At 39.5% G+C, this 15,118-nt stretch overlaps 1 protein-coding gene across 2 annotated transcripts in view; it reads right to left on the bottom strand.

Annotated features, from left to right (window-relative positions):
• trpm3 (transient receptor potential cation channel, subfamily M, member 3) overlaps nucleotides 1-14,502 on the bottom strand; it is a 143,050-nt gene extending 128,548 nt beyond the window's left edge. For both annotated transcript variants that reach the window (XM_061728936.1, XM_061728937.1), the window contains exon 1: nucleotides 14,314-14,502. In XM_061728936.1, coding sequence (XP_061584920.1) covers nucleotides 14,314-14,403 — 90 coding nt within the window. In that variant the 5' untranslated portion in view covers nucleotides 14,404-14,502. The remainder of the gene's footprint in view (nucleotides 1-14,313) is intronic.
• Between the last annotated feature and the right edge of the window lie 616 nt (nucleotides 14,503-15,118).

Raw genomic sequence — 15,118 nt, 5'->3', positions numbered from 1 at the left:
TGTTAAATTTCATTTTCCATGTGCTGGTATCCAATTTACAGCCACACATACACACACATATACACACACCTTCAAGCATTTCCCTCTATAGTCTTTTACACACACAACTTTAACCCAAATGAGTCACTCTCTCTTCCACACACAAACATTTCAACATAACTACCAATGCACATGCAAAAGACCAAGCCCACATACGCACTGCCTCATTTAGTTTATGATCAAACTTGTCTATATACCTGTACTACTACACCTCCATGCTTTTTTCTCTATTGCACTCCCACCTCCATCTTAAAGACGGTAAGATGTCAGTCATTAGGAAGAAAATGACTCTGTAGCATTGCTACACTTACAGTATACATCGCATACATATGCATATTTACTGATTTCAAGTGGCAGGACTCCCCAGGGAGCTGTCCCATAGCTGTTCCACAAAATTTAAAATGCCTCATCCTATTTGAAGGGGATAAAGTTGATAGATCATAAGGGGTTGGAGAAGATCAAGGGGGGGTGGCGGGTAAGTATAAAGATAAAAGCTGTGATGTGAGGAAGGAAAAAATGTAAATGGGAAAATTGGAGAGGACAATTTGCATGCAGCATTTCCTTCCTTCGAGGCTCACAGTGACACACATTTTTCAACAGATTTAAAAATTGAGGCTTAGCGTTACAGCTGATCTTCAAAGACCCTTCATGCTCTTTTTCAGTCACATGCAAGCATGTGTGAGTGGTTGCATGTGAGTACTTGTGTCTATTTTAGCTAAGGGAAAATCCCAGTGGCTCCCTTAGGTATAGAAAAATGGATTACCTAATGATCAAAAGCTGCCATTTCTATGTTCTGACCGGTATCCACCAGTAGCAGTACCATCAATCTGTCTAATGGAAGGAGGTGGGGTTGGGGGATAAAGTACTGAGAAATCCCAATTTCTTCCTTTCTCTTTCTTTTTGTTTTGTTTTTGGTTAGGGTGAAGATCTTCATGACATAGTCCTAGAAAGCATGTTGTCAGTGTGACATTTTTTGACAGTGATTACGCAACACCCAAATTTCTACAACCTCAAAGCCATCCAAGGAAATTGCAGTCAGAGCTTATTAATGTCCTCCATCCTGCCGGCAAGCATATACTGTACAATACACGTCAGCTAAAGGTATTATTACATTTCTTAGACAGAGGACTTATCACACGTGCATTAGTTTCCTTGCTTTCGGCACCTTATTATGTGTACTTGTGGCAGAATGTGTGTTTTCTAGTGTGTATTTGGCAGATCCACAAATGAGACCGCAGAGAGAAATTCTGGAGGAGGCAATCAGGGGAACCGAAACTGCCACAACATGATTTAAGATGCTACTGAGCAGCTAATGTGAGATCTATAAAACAATCTATAGTGCAAGCTGCAGAAAAGACTGAGGTAAAATACTTAAAAGGGTCAATGAGAATTGATGTAGAGATATATTTTTTCATATTTATTTAATTTTGAGATGAAATGTTGTGGGGTAACACTTTTATGTTACTTCCTTAAAATTAAATCTTTGCTACTACAACTAGATAAAGCTCATGTAGCTGCTAAATCCCCCAAATTGTGAAAAAGTAATATAAGATTATTTTAAGGCAGGAACCACTTCATTTCAAAAGCCAGCATCTAGATTAATTCAAAGCCTATATAGGCTGTAAGCACCAGGAAGCAGTTTGCTCAGTTGTGGCTAGAAATTAGACTTGTCCACTGCCCCGGACGCTAAACTGGACATAATCTTGACTGATGACTAAAAAGCATCATGTTATTCACCTTGTGCGATCATTTGTGGCATTATTACTATCATGTGGCGTGTTGTTATTTTGTGAAAGGTTTAACTTAAAATCATGATATCTTCTTCACCCAAACAGACTTTATAAAAGAAAAATGCAAAAAAGTGAAATAAAGGAAAAGTAAATAAAAATTTCCAATTGCAAGAATTCCTGTGTCAAAACATAAAAATAACTGCTTTTATTAATGAGTAAACCTGCCTGTGAGGCAACAGAGAACAGAAAATGTACAAGAAGTAAAACAATGATCCAATGTGAAACTTAAACTCGCATAGTTTGTTTAAACTCTCACCAGCTTCTCCTTTGGAAGCCCAAATGTGATTTTTGTTACCACACTTTTAGTGATGTCTAATGATCCTCTCTATTGGAAAGATAAACTATAATGTCCATTTAATGGTTTGATATCACTCGAATCAAGAGGCAGAGCAGAAGAGGGCACTTACAGTAACACTGGCAGTGGTGGGTGGAGAAGAAGGAAGAAAACACGACAGATCATGAGAGTTATGCCCAGCACTGAGACAGGATAGAGCCCTCTGTTCCGATGCTCTTTCTGATCAAAGCATTTTGTTGAAGCACATGCTGTCAAAAAGAATTTGATTCTCTTTCAACATTCTTCATATAATAAAATTATTTCATTCCCACCTCTTCTTTTGGGTGTCACCATGCAGAACCAGCCCTGTAACGTAACAGACAAGGGACAAGATTTGGTACCATTCGACAATCACTTAAAAAACGTTCCGCCTGATACTTTTTGAACATTTTTTAAATTTAATACACTATATACAAATTTGCAAATTTATGAAGTGAACTTCCAAATATCCACAAGGAAAAAAACTGCCATACATGCAGCCAATCTTAAAATGAAGAAATAAAATCCAATAAACCCTTTCAAATTGTATTTGGTGCCATCAAAGGATGAATGTCAAACTGCTGCAACTGTTTATGCAACATATTCCAACGTGTACAACTCCAAAATATTCTATTTCATTCAGCTGAACATCAGCAAATGGCACAGAGTGAAAACAATAACATTCAAGCTTCTCATCCTGTTGTCCTCACAGGAAAAAAAAGATACTTAAGAAACCAGGCGGGTTGCAAGTAGAAAAAAACAACAACTATTCCCTGTTTTGAAATGAAGGAAAAAATGAATACATAAAACAAATGTACTACAGTAAACCAACAACTTGCATGACAGAGATCGAACAGAAAGTTTTATAGACACATGAATATAGAAATAAATGCATAGCACAATTACCAAGGTCATACCATTTCTTCAGAGTACCACATGCTTAGACATGCACATAGAATGTCTTCATGTCCATTCCCATGAGTTTGACTGATGTTTAAATGGGTGAAATGATAAAATTGTATCAACGCTGTGAAATGTTATCTTATAATACACGCACACAATAAACTCCCATGAAATAACACAAAAAATATGAATGTTTGAAGTAAAATTTGAGCAAAGCAGGGGACAGATTTTTGTCATATAATCACCATCTTCTCTGTTCTCTCTTTTCCACTTTTCACATTATGAACAAGTTTGAAAACACACAAGTTTATATCTGACAAATTGTTTTCTGTGTTCTTTTGGTTCAGGGATTTTCTGTCAAAACATTAAAAAAAAGAAATATCGGCAACTTGATGACTAAATATAAGTATAATTACATACGGTAAAGGTTAAAAAAAATAGAAAATTGAAATACATTATAGCTAGGATGCCTCCCTTTCTGCAGGATTGGAACTGAGGGACTGTCGCTGGCCATGGTGCTGATTTTTAAACTTGTATTAATGTGGTTCCATATCACGGAAAGTGCCACTGATTATGTGGCCTCAGTTCAATATGAACAACAGCCTGATTGATCACATACACTTCAGTAACAATGGCTGCAGCTCACAGAGGATTTGATTAGAGGATTAGTGTCTATAGTTTAGTTTCCTGTCCTCCAAATTTAGATAATTTCCCCCATCCTCCTTTCACATATCTGTGTGTTTTCATTATATTAAAAGCCTAGACAATAATATGCTTAAGTGACATAATGGAAATGTATACATTTTTTATTGATTTATTGTTGAGTTTTTCATGAGCTGGTTATTGAAATTATACCCCAAGCAACTACTGTATGTATATATGAATACAAAAGCCTTGTTAAACTGATTTCTTGAGATGGCTGTGCACAGTGGCAGCTGCCATTGCACTGTTTTGAAGAAGTAATTTTAACATGACAAGGTCAGAATTTTAACAACATGTGCTAAAACTGGACAAAGCCATTTAATGGATTTCACAAGCTTTACAAATTAGGTATAGTAGTAGTAGTAGTAGTAGTAGTAGTAGTAGTAGTAGTAGTAGTAATAGTACAGTACTCTAAAATCATGCAATAAGATACCCCCCAGTCACAGAATATATATGTTAGTGGATATGTTTACATGCATACAAATATTATGATACTCATCCAAAGTAGTTGTGGTGTTTGTTTCACAGAAGTAGTAAACAGTAAATGTAAACAGTTTGCACTTATGTAGCACACTTTCATCAATAACAAAGCCCGCCTGGAAGGTGACTGGGCAAACACCTGCCTGTCACTGTAAAAGGCAAGCTTAAACCAAGCTTAAACAGATCAGATCAATAAAATACTAAAACTGGAACCAGTCAGTGAACATATGTTTTTATAACGTAAAGTCTGTTCAGATGACTTCTCTTTTAATTTGGAACATTTGAAACTTGCAAGAATCAAGCTTCAGTGGAATTTCTTATGACATAAATCCCTCCAAATTCTGTGGAGGTATTATACATGTGATACAACACAATAAAAACCTAAATATGAGTTGTTAACAACTCCAGTCTTTAAAGGGATTGTGACATGAAAAACACATTTTTCTTGATTTTTTGTGTTTTGTTGGGTGTCTTGACATCAATTACACCCAAAAAACAACAAACTTTTAACATTCAGTGTATTGTGTGCTTTCTGGGATTTTCCGCATAACTATGCAAAAACGGCGCACCTGGTTTGCTGGCGGGCCGTTACGTAACGGCCCGCTAAATCACCGCCCCCTCCACCCAGCTCCCTGCCTCCTTTCCTCTCCAGCGCACCATAAAGGCTGATTTATGGTTCCGCGTTACACCGACGCAGAGCCTACGGCGTAGGGTTACGCGGCGACGCGCACCGTACGCTGAATCCTACGACGTAGGCTCTGCGTCGATTTAACGCGGAACCATAAATGAGCCTTAACACGGAGCTGTTTAGAGCTTCTTTTGTTCTAATCACCGGAGGAAAACTGCTAAGAAGACCCGCGGCCACTGACTGGACTTAAGATAAGGGGACAGTGCTGCTTGCATGCCTTTATTTTTATGATTGTTTGCTCTGGTTCGCCCTGCTGCTTTTCCGTGCATGCTTCGCCTGTCGCTCTCCGACGCCGCTGTGAGCGTATGGCTGGGCTGCAGGAGGTTGGGAGGAGGAGCGGCGCAATGATTGACAGGAAAGGGGGGAAAGGAAGCATTTTTCACGGCGCAAAAAAACACTGTAATAAAAAGCCAGGAATAGAGTACTAGAGTGAAGTTTTTCTTGTTACACTCTTTTAGACACATTTGAGGGATGTTGGCCAAGACTTTTAATAGTGTTGAAAGCATGTTAAAAATGATGTCACAATACCTTTAAGGGTGTAAAAGATAAGTAAAGTTGTTACTGGCTAGATTCATACTAAAGGGCCATGACAGTGATACTGTTTGTACATCAGTCTCACCCTCTGACTCCAGCCAAAAGAATGACTGTTATTCTCATTAAATACAATAAATTAATAGCACTCAACAGAACAACCAACAGAAGCACTACTATTTGTTGTATTGCTTTAGAATTATGATCCATTGATCCAGTGGTTCCCAAGGTGGGGGCAACACAGTATGAGTAGTATATGAAAGATGAATTCTTTGACACTGCTAGTATAATGGAAAGTTCCTCTGCCCAACTGGCATACCAGGCAAATGCTTGGGGCTCCAAGCCAGAAGGGGGCCCCCGTGGGTCAACCAACAAAGGAGAATTTACAATGACAGTAGTTGGCCGGCAGAGAACTCCTGAAAGGAGGCCCCGCCTTTACTTCTTTCTCACTGCATCTTGCATAAACAAACCTGAGAGTGAGAGTGGGTCTATCAGAATGAAGCTATCTGAAAGAAGGGAAAGAAAAAAAAACAGGGACAAAAAAAAGCATGAAGAAAGTGGTAAGTAGTGCTGACAATCAGTGTTGTGCTAGTTACTGAAAAATAGTAACTAGTTACCGTTACTAGTTACTTCATTAAAAAGTAAGTTACTCAGTTACTTAGACCAAAAAGTAATGAGTTACTATGAAAAGTAACTTTTTAGTTACTTAAAAAAAAACATTATTTTAAATGCTCCCATTAATGCCCCTCTAGCCTTCATTTCAGCAGGTACTGTATGGATTTGCATTGTGCATCATGTTCTGCATTCTGATTGGCTAAACAGTCTCCCCGAGAATGTCCAATGAACTTCAGCAGCAGCTCAAGAATGGTGATGAATTGTTCATTACAGTTCTCAAATATAATCGATGGTGGTATGTCGGTTTATAAGAATCTTTTTGCCCAGAATAAAAAAGAGCGACAACTACCCATAACTATGTTCTTCTCTCGAAAAAACACCCCTGCACCGCGGGCTTTAGAAGAAAAAAAAACCGCTACAGAGCGAGTCAGGATGCAGCGGCGCAGTCAGAAGAGCAGTGAACATGCGAGGCGGTGCTGATCTCCGCAATTTGAAGCCTTCTATAATAACTGTAAAAAAAAAAAAAGTTGCTACTTCGCGGATTTCACTTATCACGGGTTCTTTTTGGAACATAACCCCCGCGGACAATGAGGGATTAGTGTAATGACAATATATCCACATTGCGAAACTCGCCTTGCTCTCTTGGCTCGCCATGACCGTCATGTTTTTGAACGCACACACACTCGCCCACTACGTTTCCTCTGGTCTCCGCATGTGGGGAAAAAAAGTTTCACTGTAGCTGGCCAGAAATAACGGAGAAATGCACCGTTAGGTAACGGTAATTGAGTTACTGAATTTAAAAAGTAATGCTGGGCGATATGGCAAAAAAAGTGATCACGATTTTTTTTCCCATATTGAATGATCTCGATTTTTAATCACGATTTTTTTTAAATCAGAAGATCCCCCCTCCCTTCTGGAATAAAATAGAAAGAAACAAGAGATTAGTTGTTTTTTTATTAACAAATAAAGCAAATAGCATGTTTTAACAAGAATCCAGAATGCTACCAGTGGTACCCACCGAAAAAACTAGGGATGCACCAAAATGAAAATTTGAGGCCGAAACTGAAGCGGAATAAAATTTAAAGACTGAATACCGAGTACTGAATAGCCTACGGAATGCGGTTGTTCACAGTTTTTCATTTATCTTGCCATTTTTTTCACAATTGCATAGATAAAATTGCAATGACATTTTTAACAACAAAACCAGTAAACTAATATGAGTTGAGCCACTGTCAAGCAGCTGGCGATGCGGTTGCTTAAATTGACCAACAGGTGGCTCTTTAACATCACAGTTTGTGTACTGTGCGTGACTCTGACGCTGGTTGGTAATTAAGGAGTTAAAACTCACTCGCCACTTACGGGACTCAGTAGCCAGCAGAAACGGCAGTTTTATTACATTTATTAACTGTAGTACCGCTATTATGAGAGGTTATTTCTCACCGTATTAGCCTAAAGGGACTTAAGGCTGATTTATGGTCCCGCGTTACACCAACGCAGAGCCTACGGCGTCATCATGCTGAGCTCTGCTTGTTGCCTCCGCGTTCCGACACAATCAATCCGCTGAGCGCATGCACGCGCACGCACACACACACACCCATGTCGGGGCCGCGGAGTTTCTGAAGCCGGCGGTGATGAGTAATTTGTGGTACAAGCAGAGCGAATCACAACTTTAATGAGTGCGGTTCGAATACACAATACATCCATCACGAAGGGCATTTTGTGAATCCATCACACCCTCCTCCTGTACGCTCGGAAGAAGTTGTCCGGCGAAATAAATAAATAAATAACCGCTAACCGTGAGTCCCGATCGGCTCGAAGCTAAGCTAACGCTAGCCTGCGGTTGTTGTCTTGTAGTTTTATTCTCTCTGGTCACGCTTGCTCCTACCAGTGCAGGGGAGGCAGATGTGACTAGTTTACTGCCTATGGTCATGCAACTTGCCGCGGCATGTAATGCATGATCAATTAATGCAGACAGCGCGGTGCCAGGAAAGCGGGTTGTGATTGGTTGTCGTGCACTTTGCTGCAGCATGTTTTGCACGTGATCGAGAAAGTAGACCCACAGCTGATCACCGTGATCGAACTTAATTTGATCGCGATCACAAATCGAGATCGTATAATCGCCCAGCCCTACGTTAGAGTATTAGTTACCGCCAAAACTAGCGGTGCTACTGTAAGACGTTACTAGGTAATGCGTTAAGGCTGAATTATGCTTCTGCGTCAAAACGACGCCGTGTCTACGGCGTGTGGTTTTTGTACACGCAGAGGACACGCCGTCACATGCGCCGTCAGTGACGTGCACCTCCCGAAAATTGTAACTACGCGTCGAGGAGACGCCGTCCACACGCAGACCGAGAGGGCTGTGATTGGTTCGTTTGAAAGCGAAGCATTTCCGGTTTCCGGTTTGAAGCAGTAGTGAACTTCCAGGGCTTTTTTCTTCGTTTATATGTGATTTTTTTTGTTTTTGTTTTTTGCACAATAGTTGTCCTTATTTCTTTGATTTACTGTGACCGGAAAAAGTCGGATAAACCATTCAGAAAAAGATCGCTAACTAGTGGCCGCGGGGGGTACTGCACCGCGACCAAATGGAGAGACGGAGAACGATTCGTGACGGCGTCACGGGTGCGCCGTGTGCTCTGCGTGTGTGTGACGCAGAACCATACCCGCACCTTTAGTCCCAACACTGCTGACAATACATAAGCTAATTTAGCTCAGAGCAGATCTGTCTGTCCTGACACCTGCAATCACCTTGTTTACTCAGCTTGGAGGCTAAAAATAAAATAATTAACTTGGACAAAACTCATTCTTCAGCTATCAAATCAAAGCTGTGTCCAGTTAAACTTAACTGTCACGCTAAGAATGTTAATTAATTAATTGGCAAGACATTTAGAAAATGTGCTACTAAGGTGCATGGATGGAAATTGTGCATTGTGTTCCAGTGGTGTTTATATTTCATTATGAAACAATACAAATGTGCACTATTAAAAAAATAATAATAAATTCTTCAAATTTTTTGTTAGTGTCCAAATATTTACTATATAAGGTTGATTCATTAGTTGGACGAGCCCAGGGTTTTTGCCCAGTGTCCCAAGCGACTCTAAAATCCACTTCTAAACATAATGGACAGGTTTTTGACAGGGCCTGTTTGTTTGGAGAGTTGTTCATGTTTTTAAACACATTTTGCACATAGAGGCATTTCTTGAAACATGTTTTGATAGCAATGTTGAAACCTGTTACACTGCACCTAATTACACTGACGGCAAAGAATACTGTTACACAGTAAATAAAAACAGTTACGTTTGAAATAATTACACTGTAAATATGGTTTGTTGTTTTGTTATTTAAAAAGGCTGTGATTTATTTTATTGCAACATTTAATATAGTGCAGCAAGAAAAAGTTTAAGAAACACTGCATTAATATATCCAGCCATCATCTGCAGCTGTTTCTTTTTTTTATCAAGGGTCATGGAGATCTGCTGGAACCTATCCCAGCTCACTTCAGTGAAAGGCAGCGATAGACGTAAATTGTAATTGTAAATTAATGATGTGCAATGGAAATGGTGAATTACTTCAGAGGTGTTTATTTAATGAATTTATTCAACCTTTACTTATCCACGTAAGTAAATTGAGAACCAATTCTCATTTACAATGATGATCTGGACCTAGACATAGAAAGTTTAACACTTGAACCAATCGAAATATGTGTTAGGATTAAACATGCAGTAGCAAAAGCCACAAATAGATACAGCCACAAACTATCTCCAAAAATCACTGTGCAGGTAATATATGGGTACAACCAAGTGAATACATGCATAAATGCAAGTTATAAACTCTGTTAGCAATGGTGTCACATCTCTGACATTGAGTTCATAAAACACATCAGGATGATTCATGACATACATAATCAAACACCTAACTATCACTCACATTTATACCCCCTGACAGCTTTGAGGCCAAAGGCCATGGTCAGAATTCAAAACTGCTAGTAACCTGAAATGTGCACACTTGCTCATAAGCAACCCAGAAAGACACAACAGTGACAGCTGGAGGTTATGCATGCCTTCTAAAAGATCCTTCCCACATCAGCTCTCATATATTCATCAACAGTTGACTGGTAGGTTCAATACTTTCTCTGCTGTCTGTTGCATGAATTCAAGACAAATACGTTTGGGGAAAAAAAGAAAAAAGAAAAAGTCTACTGATGGTTTGTTTTACCTCACATAATGGAGCAATGCCAAATAGGAAATTTAAAGTCTTTGTTTCGGAATAAAGGAATGTGGTGCTAATTGGCATCTCATTTTCTCGTTTTGGCTCATTACAGAGAGATCATTTTCTAATTGAAATCTCACAAATGGAGCATTTGCTGTATAATTGAGACATATATTTCAACAAGCTCTGACAAATTCTTCACACTCAGGGTTGTTTCTAGAGGACTAAAACGAGTGAGAGGAAAGACAACAGCTTCTTCCAAAGTCATATAACATCAGATGGTGTCATCCACGTTCATTCAATAGTCAAATAGTACTTGTGTGGCGATTTCGGTGACATATGAAAACCAAACTTCCAGTTGACTATGAAACATTGGTGACTAATATGTAAGACAAATAAGTTGAATAAAACAGAAAATTCCCAGAAATCTTACATGCAGCATCAGTTTTATTACTATCAAAAATCACAGAAAGTGTAAACCCAAAAGCTATCACTAAGTTATTCATGTATCAAGTGTGCAATGGACCCACAGAAGATTCTGGTAAGTTTTAAATATTCTGAAAGGTTTCAGTTTCAGGCTCTTGTGTGTCAGTGAAGGTGACAATCTCTGTGGTGTCATCTACTGTAGAGAGTGAGAATGGGTGGTGCCATCTATGGGTGAAAGCCTTACTTTGCTCCATAGGAGTATTTGGCTTTGTTTCTATATATATATATATATATATATATATATATATATATATATATATATATATATATATATACATATACATATACATATACATATACATATATATATATATATATATATATATATACATATACATATGTGTGTGTGTGTGTGTGTGTAAATATAGCTGACTTATATTTTCTTTTTTTCTAAATATTTTTATCCCGTTTTTTTCCCCCATTTTATCACCCAGTGACAGTCCTGGGCATATTATTATTATCATATATTTTCTAATAAGATTTACATTTAGCAGTAGAAAGATCTATTTATTTTTTTAGCAGCCCATTACTCCCTTATTTATTTTAAGCCAGATACAGAGAGTTTTGTATGCTCTATGATTACAGATGAGAGACAAAGAGGTATGAGACACCAAAAATAGAAAGATGCCAAAAGAACAACAAAAGAACGAGGCAAGCAGACAGATGTCACATCAAAAAAAAGATACAAGCAAGACACAAGAAATGGAGCTTAAAATAGACAACTTTATGAAAATAACAGAGAAAATATCTCAATTTAATGCTGTATTTTCTGGTGCCACTACTACTGTGCCCTACTAAAGGTATGAACACTTTTCCCGGAGAAGATGAAGAGTTGTGAAGTAAAATTGATAGAGAAGGGGTGCAGTAAAGACATCACAGTGCACTGTGATCATCAAAGGTGAGATTAAAAAAAAGAACACAAAACACTCCCTCATGTGAACGCTGTCATCACAAAACTCCACAAAAAATACAACTATGTGTAACAAGCAGAGAATTTATCAGACACAGATGAAAATTTAGATTTTCAGTTCATTATTGTTTCCTTGTTTCACACTTTATCCAACTTAGACCACCGTTTTAACTCATAATTCTGAGTGTCTGTCGTACAAGTATGATTAATTTATGACGAAAAGCCAAGCCCTGATAGAGACCATTCCTATCAGGTGTACAAAGAATTATTTCAGAAAAACTGGCAAAAAAAAGTGTATCAGCACACCATGTTGGCTTTGCTTTTGTTACCGAGATCACACTGTGAAAATAGCCCATGGAGAAACACAACAGCAAAACCAGGGGTAAAAAGATCATCACCTTCCTGAAAGGAGTCCAATGTTAAAGAGCTAAAAAGGTTTAAAGTCTAAAAGAAAATAAATAAATAAAAATGATCACACAGCCAGTAGCCTCTCTCATCTTACACTAGTTAACAGCCCAAATGGTTCCAATCATATACTCCTTACTGTACACAAGCACGTGCACGGTATCTACTATCTACCCACTGCAATGTCAGCGGTCCCTGTAGCACTCTTATTAATGCACACTGGAAAGCCTGCACCCACATACACAAAAAAAAAGCACACAGAATCTGGAAGACATATTTTCATGCCCAAGGAAGACAGCAAGCATCTCCGACAGTCTTTAAACTGTTGCCCCCCCCACCCCCCCCCAAAAAAAACACACACACACACACACACACACACACACACACACACACACACACACACACACACACACACACACACACACACACACACACACACACAGGAGATTCTGGGAGGAACATGCTTTTTATGCAAAAATGTCCAACCATAATGTCAGGCTGTTAGGTTAATTTTACAATGACAGCCTGATATCTCCTCATAAAGTGAATAGAGCTTCAGGGACCATAATCCTCTGTACTGTAGTCATCCATGGTGCCAACCTGGCCAAAGCTGAATGCTCAGCTGCCACTGCTCTAAGTGAACCTAAAAAACAAAAATGGACTACTAAAGAGATCCAGAAAATTCACAATCTTTTTTTTTCATTAAAAAAAACCCAACATTTTAGGTAGATATTTCAGTTATTAGTTATACAACGCTAGAATTAATTGTGTATTTCTGGTGTTATCCTCACTAATGATGACTGCACCTTGTGTTAAGTTCCATAGCACGTGTTAACAACCCCACTTTGTATATCCTCAGAAACACACACACACACACACACACACACACACGCACGCACGCACACACACACACACACACACACACACACACACACACACACACACACACACACGCACGCACGCACACGCACACGCACACACACACACACACACACAGCTCCACGCCATGCACATTCAGTCAAGGATTACAATGATATTCATTTAACCAGGCTATACACATGCAAATGGAGGACACATGAGCCAAAGCGCTCCTGTCGTGTGGTTCAACATCACAGCAACACTATTCTGTGAGACACTTTGATAGAGCCAGATCAAAGCAGAGTGAAGAATAGGCATTCAGTACCTCTAACAATAGCCCTTCTTACAGAGTGCCTGTAACTGGCTTATAAAACCACATGATTGTATAAAAATTAAGCTTTAGGTTGCAAAATGTCAGAAAGTAAGCATTATAACAGGTATGTGGATTTACAGAAGGTTACAAAACACATTGGCGCAGATGTGTTCAAATATAATCAGATACAGAGATGAATGTACACCCGTTCACATGGCGCACACCTCTGCTCAGGTGATGAAGTGATAACCTGCTGGATACATTTGGCAAGCTCTAGAAAAATGCACTCAGTCCCACATGAATTAACAAACATTAAAGTGCATTGTGGAATTCATTTTGCCATCAATCTGCTGGGATTTGATGTTGCACATCCACATCTTTCCTGAAGCTCTTCAGTTATGTCCATCTTATTCACTTATCCCTATAGATCATTTCCTTCTTCTTCTTTCGTTTTTAATCCACAATTACCCTCTCCTCTATTATTCATTTTGCTTAATTTGTGCTTATACTTCTACTTTTACCATCAAAAAAGGAACCCTGCAATCTATATTTTCCCTGATTTCTGCACATTTCTCCTTTTTCTTTTGCTTTCAATTTATCAATCATTCAATATTTGCAATTTCTTCTTTAAATGTATCTTCTTTAACACCCCTTTTCCATTTTTGTCCCACTCTCTGTGTATCTCTTAAGCATCCTGCTCCTGTATTTTCCCTGTATCCATTTTTATCCTCCACTCATCCCCACACTTCCAAATCTTAAGCTCCTCTCAGAGAGTCTTATGCTGGCCGCTTTGCCCCACTTCTGCCTATTTTCAGCAGCATTTTACTTTCAGGTCTTCCTCAATGACTGTCTTATGTTCAGAGTTTTACGCACTAAAGTGCACACTAAAGAAAGCTGATATGTGGCATAAACTTCTTCAGCAGTCATTTTGTATCCTCACACCTCTATTCCTTGGGAAATCAGCAGGATAGCAGGAGAACTGCCTGACATATTTTACCACATCTCCCTGGGTATCTATATTTCTGTCCACTCCCCATCTCCCTTGTGATCTTTTTTTCTTTTCTTTTTTTTTACCTTTAACAGGCGCACAGATGGCAGGAAGGCTGCATGGCACAGTTTCCGGATGGTCCAATTGAGCGGTCTTGGTGCGTCCAGCTGGTTCATGGTGTCCACTCTTCACAAAGCTGCCACTGGTGCCCGGGGGCTTCTCCCCGCACCAGGATTAATGCTGCCCCACTATGGGGGCAAAAACTGGTGATGGTCTCCAACTCCAACTGCCAAAAAGCACGCAAGTCCCAGGGCATGACCCTCGACAGACAATCAGCTACCACCACTACCACCTTGAAGCCTTTGCTTTCCAAGCAGATCAAGGTCTCCCCCCCACCCTCCCCCCTCCCCCCCCTCCTCCTCTCCCTTCTGCCCTCCTCTCCTCTCCAGCTCCCTCTGATCCAAAGAATCCAAGGCAAGTCAATCCTAGCGCACCGGGAGAGCCTGATTCCCCTTCTCCAAGTGGCTGAAGTGTGCTCAGTTCAGATGCGAAGAAAAACCCCAGAATGTGCAGTATTTGTCCAAACAATAGAGCAGAGAAAAAGTGCAACAGATCTGCAGGTAGAGAAAGAGAAAGGGAAAAGGAGGAGAAGAGATGGAGATGTGGAGAGACGAGCAGTGTAGTGCAGTACGGCACAGAGGAGAGAGGAGAGGAAAGGAGCGTAGCGCATAAGCAGAGCAGTGACTTAAATTGGAGGCTGCATGCACACTCTGGTCTCCAAGATGAAAAGAGAGAGCCAGAGACAGATAAAGCAGGGAGGAAAGATAAAATGATGACATCCAATACAACAGATGAGCCAGCTGAAATTGATACTATGGAGATGCAAGAAAA

The sequence above is a fragment of the Cololabis saira genome, chromosome 9 (assembly GCF_033807715.1).
Source record: "Cololabis saira isolate AMF1-May2022 chromosome 9, fColSai1.1, whole genome shotgun sequence".
Lineage (NCBI taxonomy): Eukaryota > Metazoa > Chordata > Actinopteri > Beloniformes > Belonidae > Cololabis > Cololabis saira.
The sequence above is the reverse complement of the archived record's forward strand: the minus strand, read 5'-3'. Positions and strand labels throughout refer to the sequence as shown.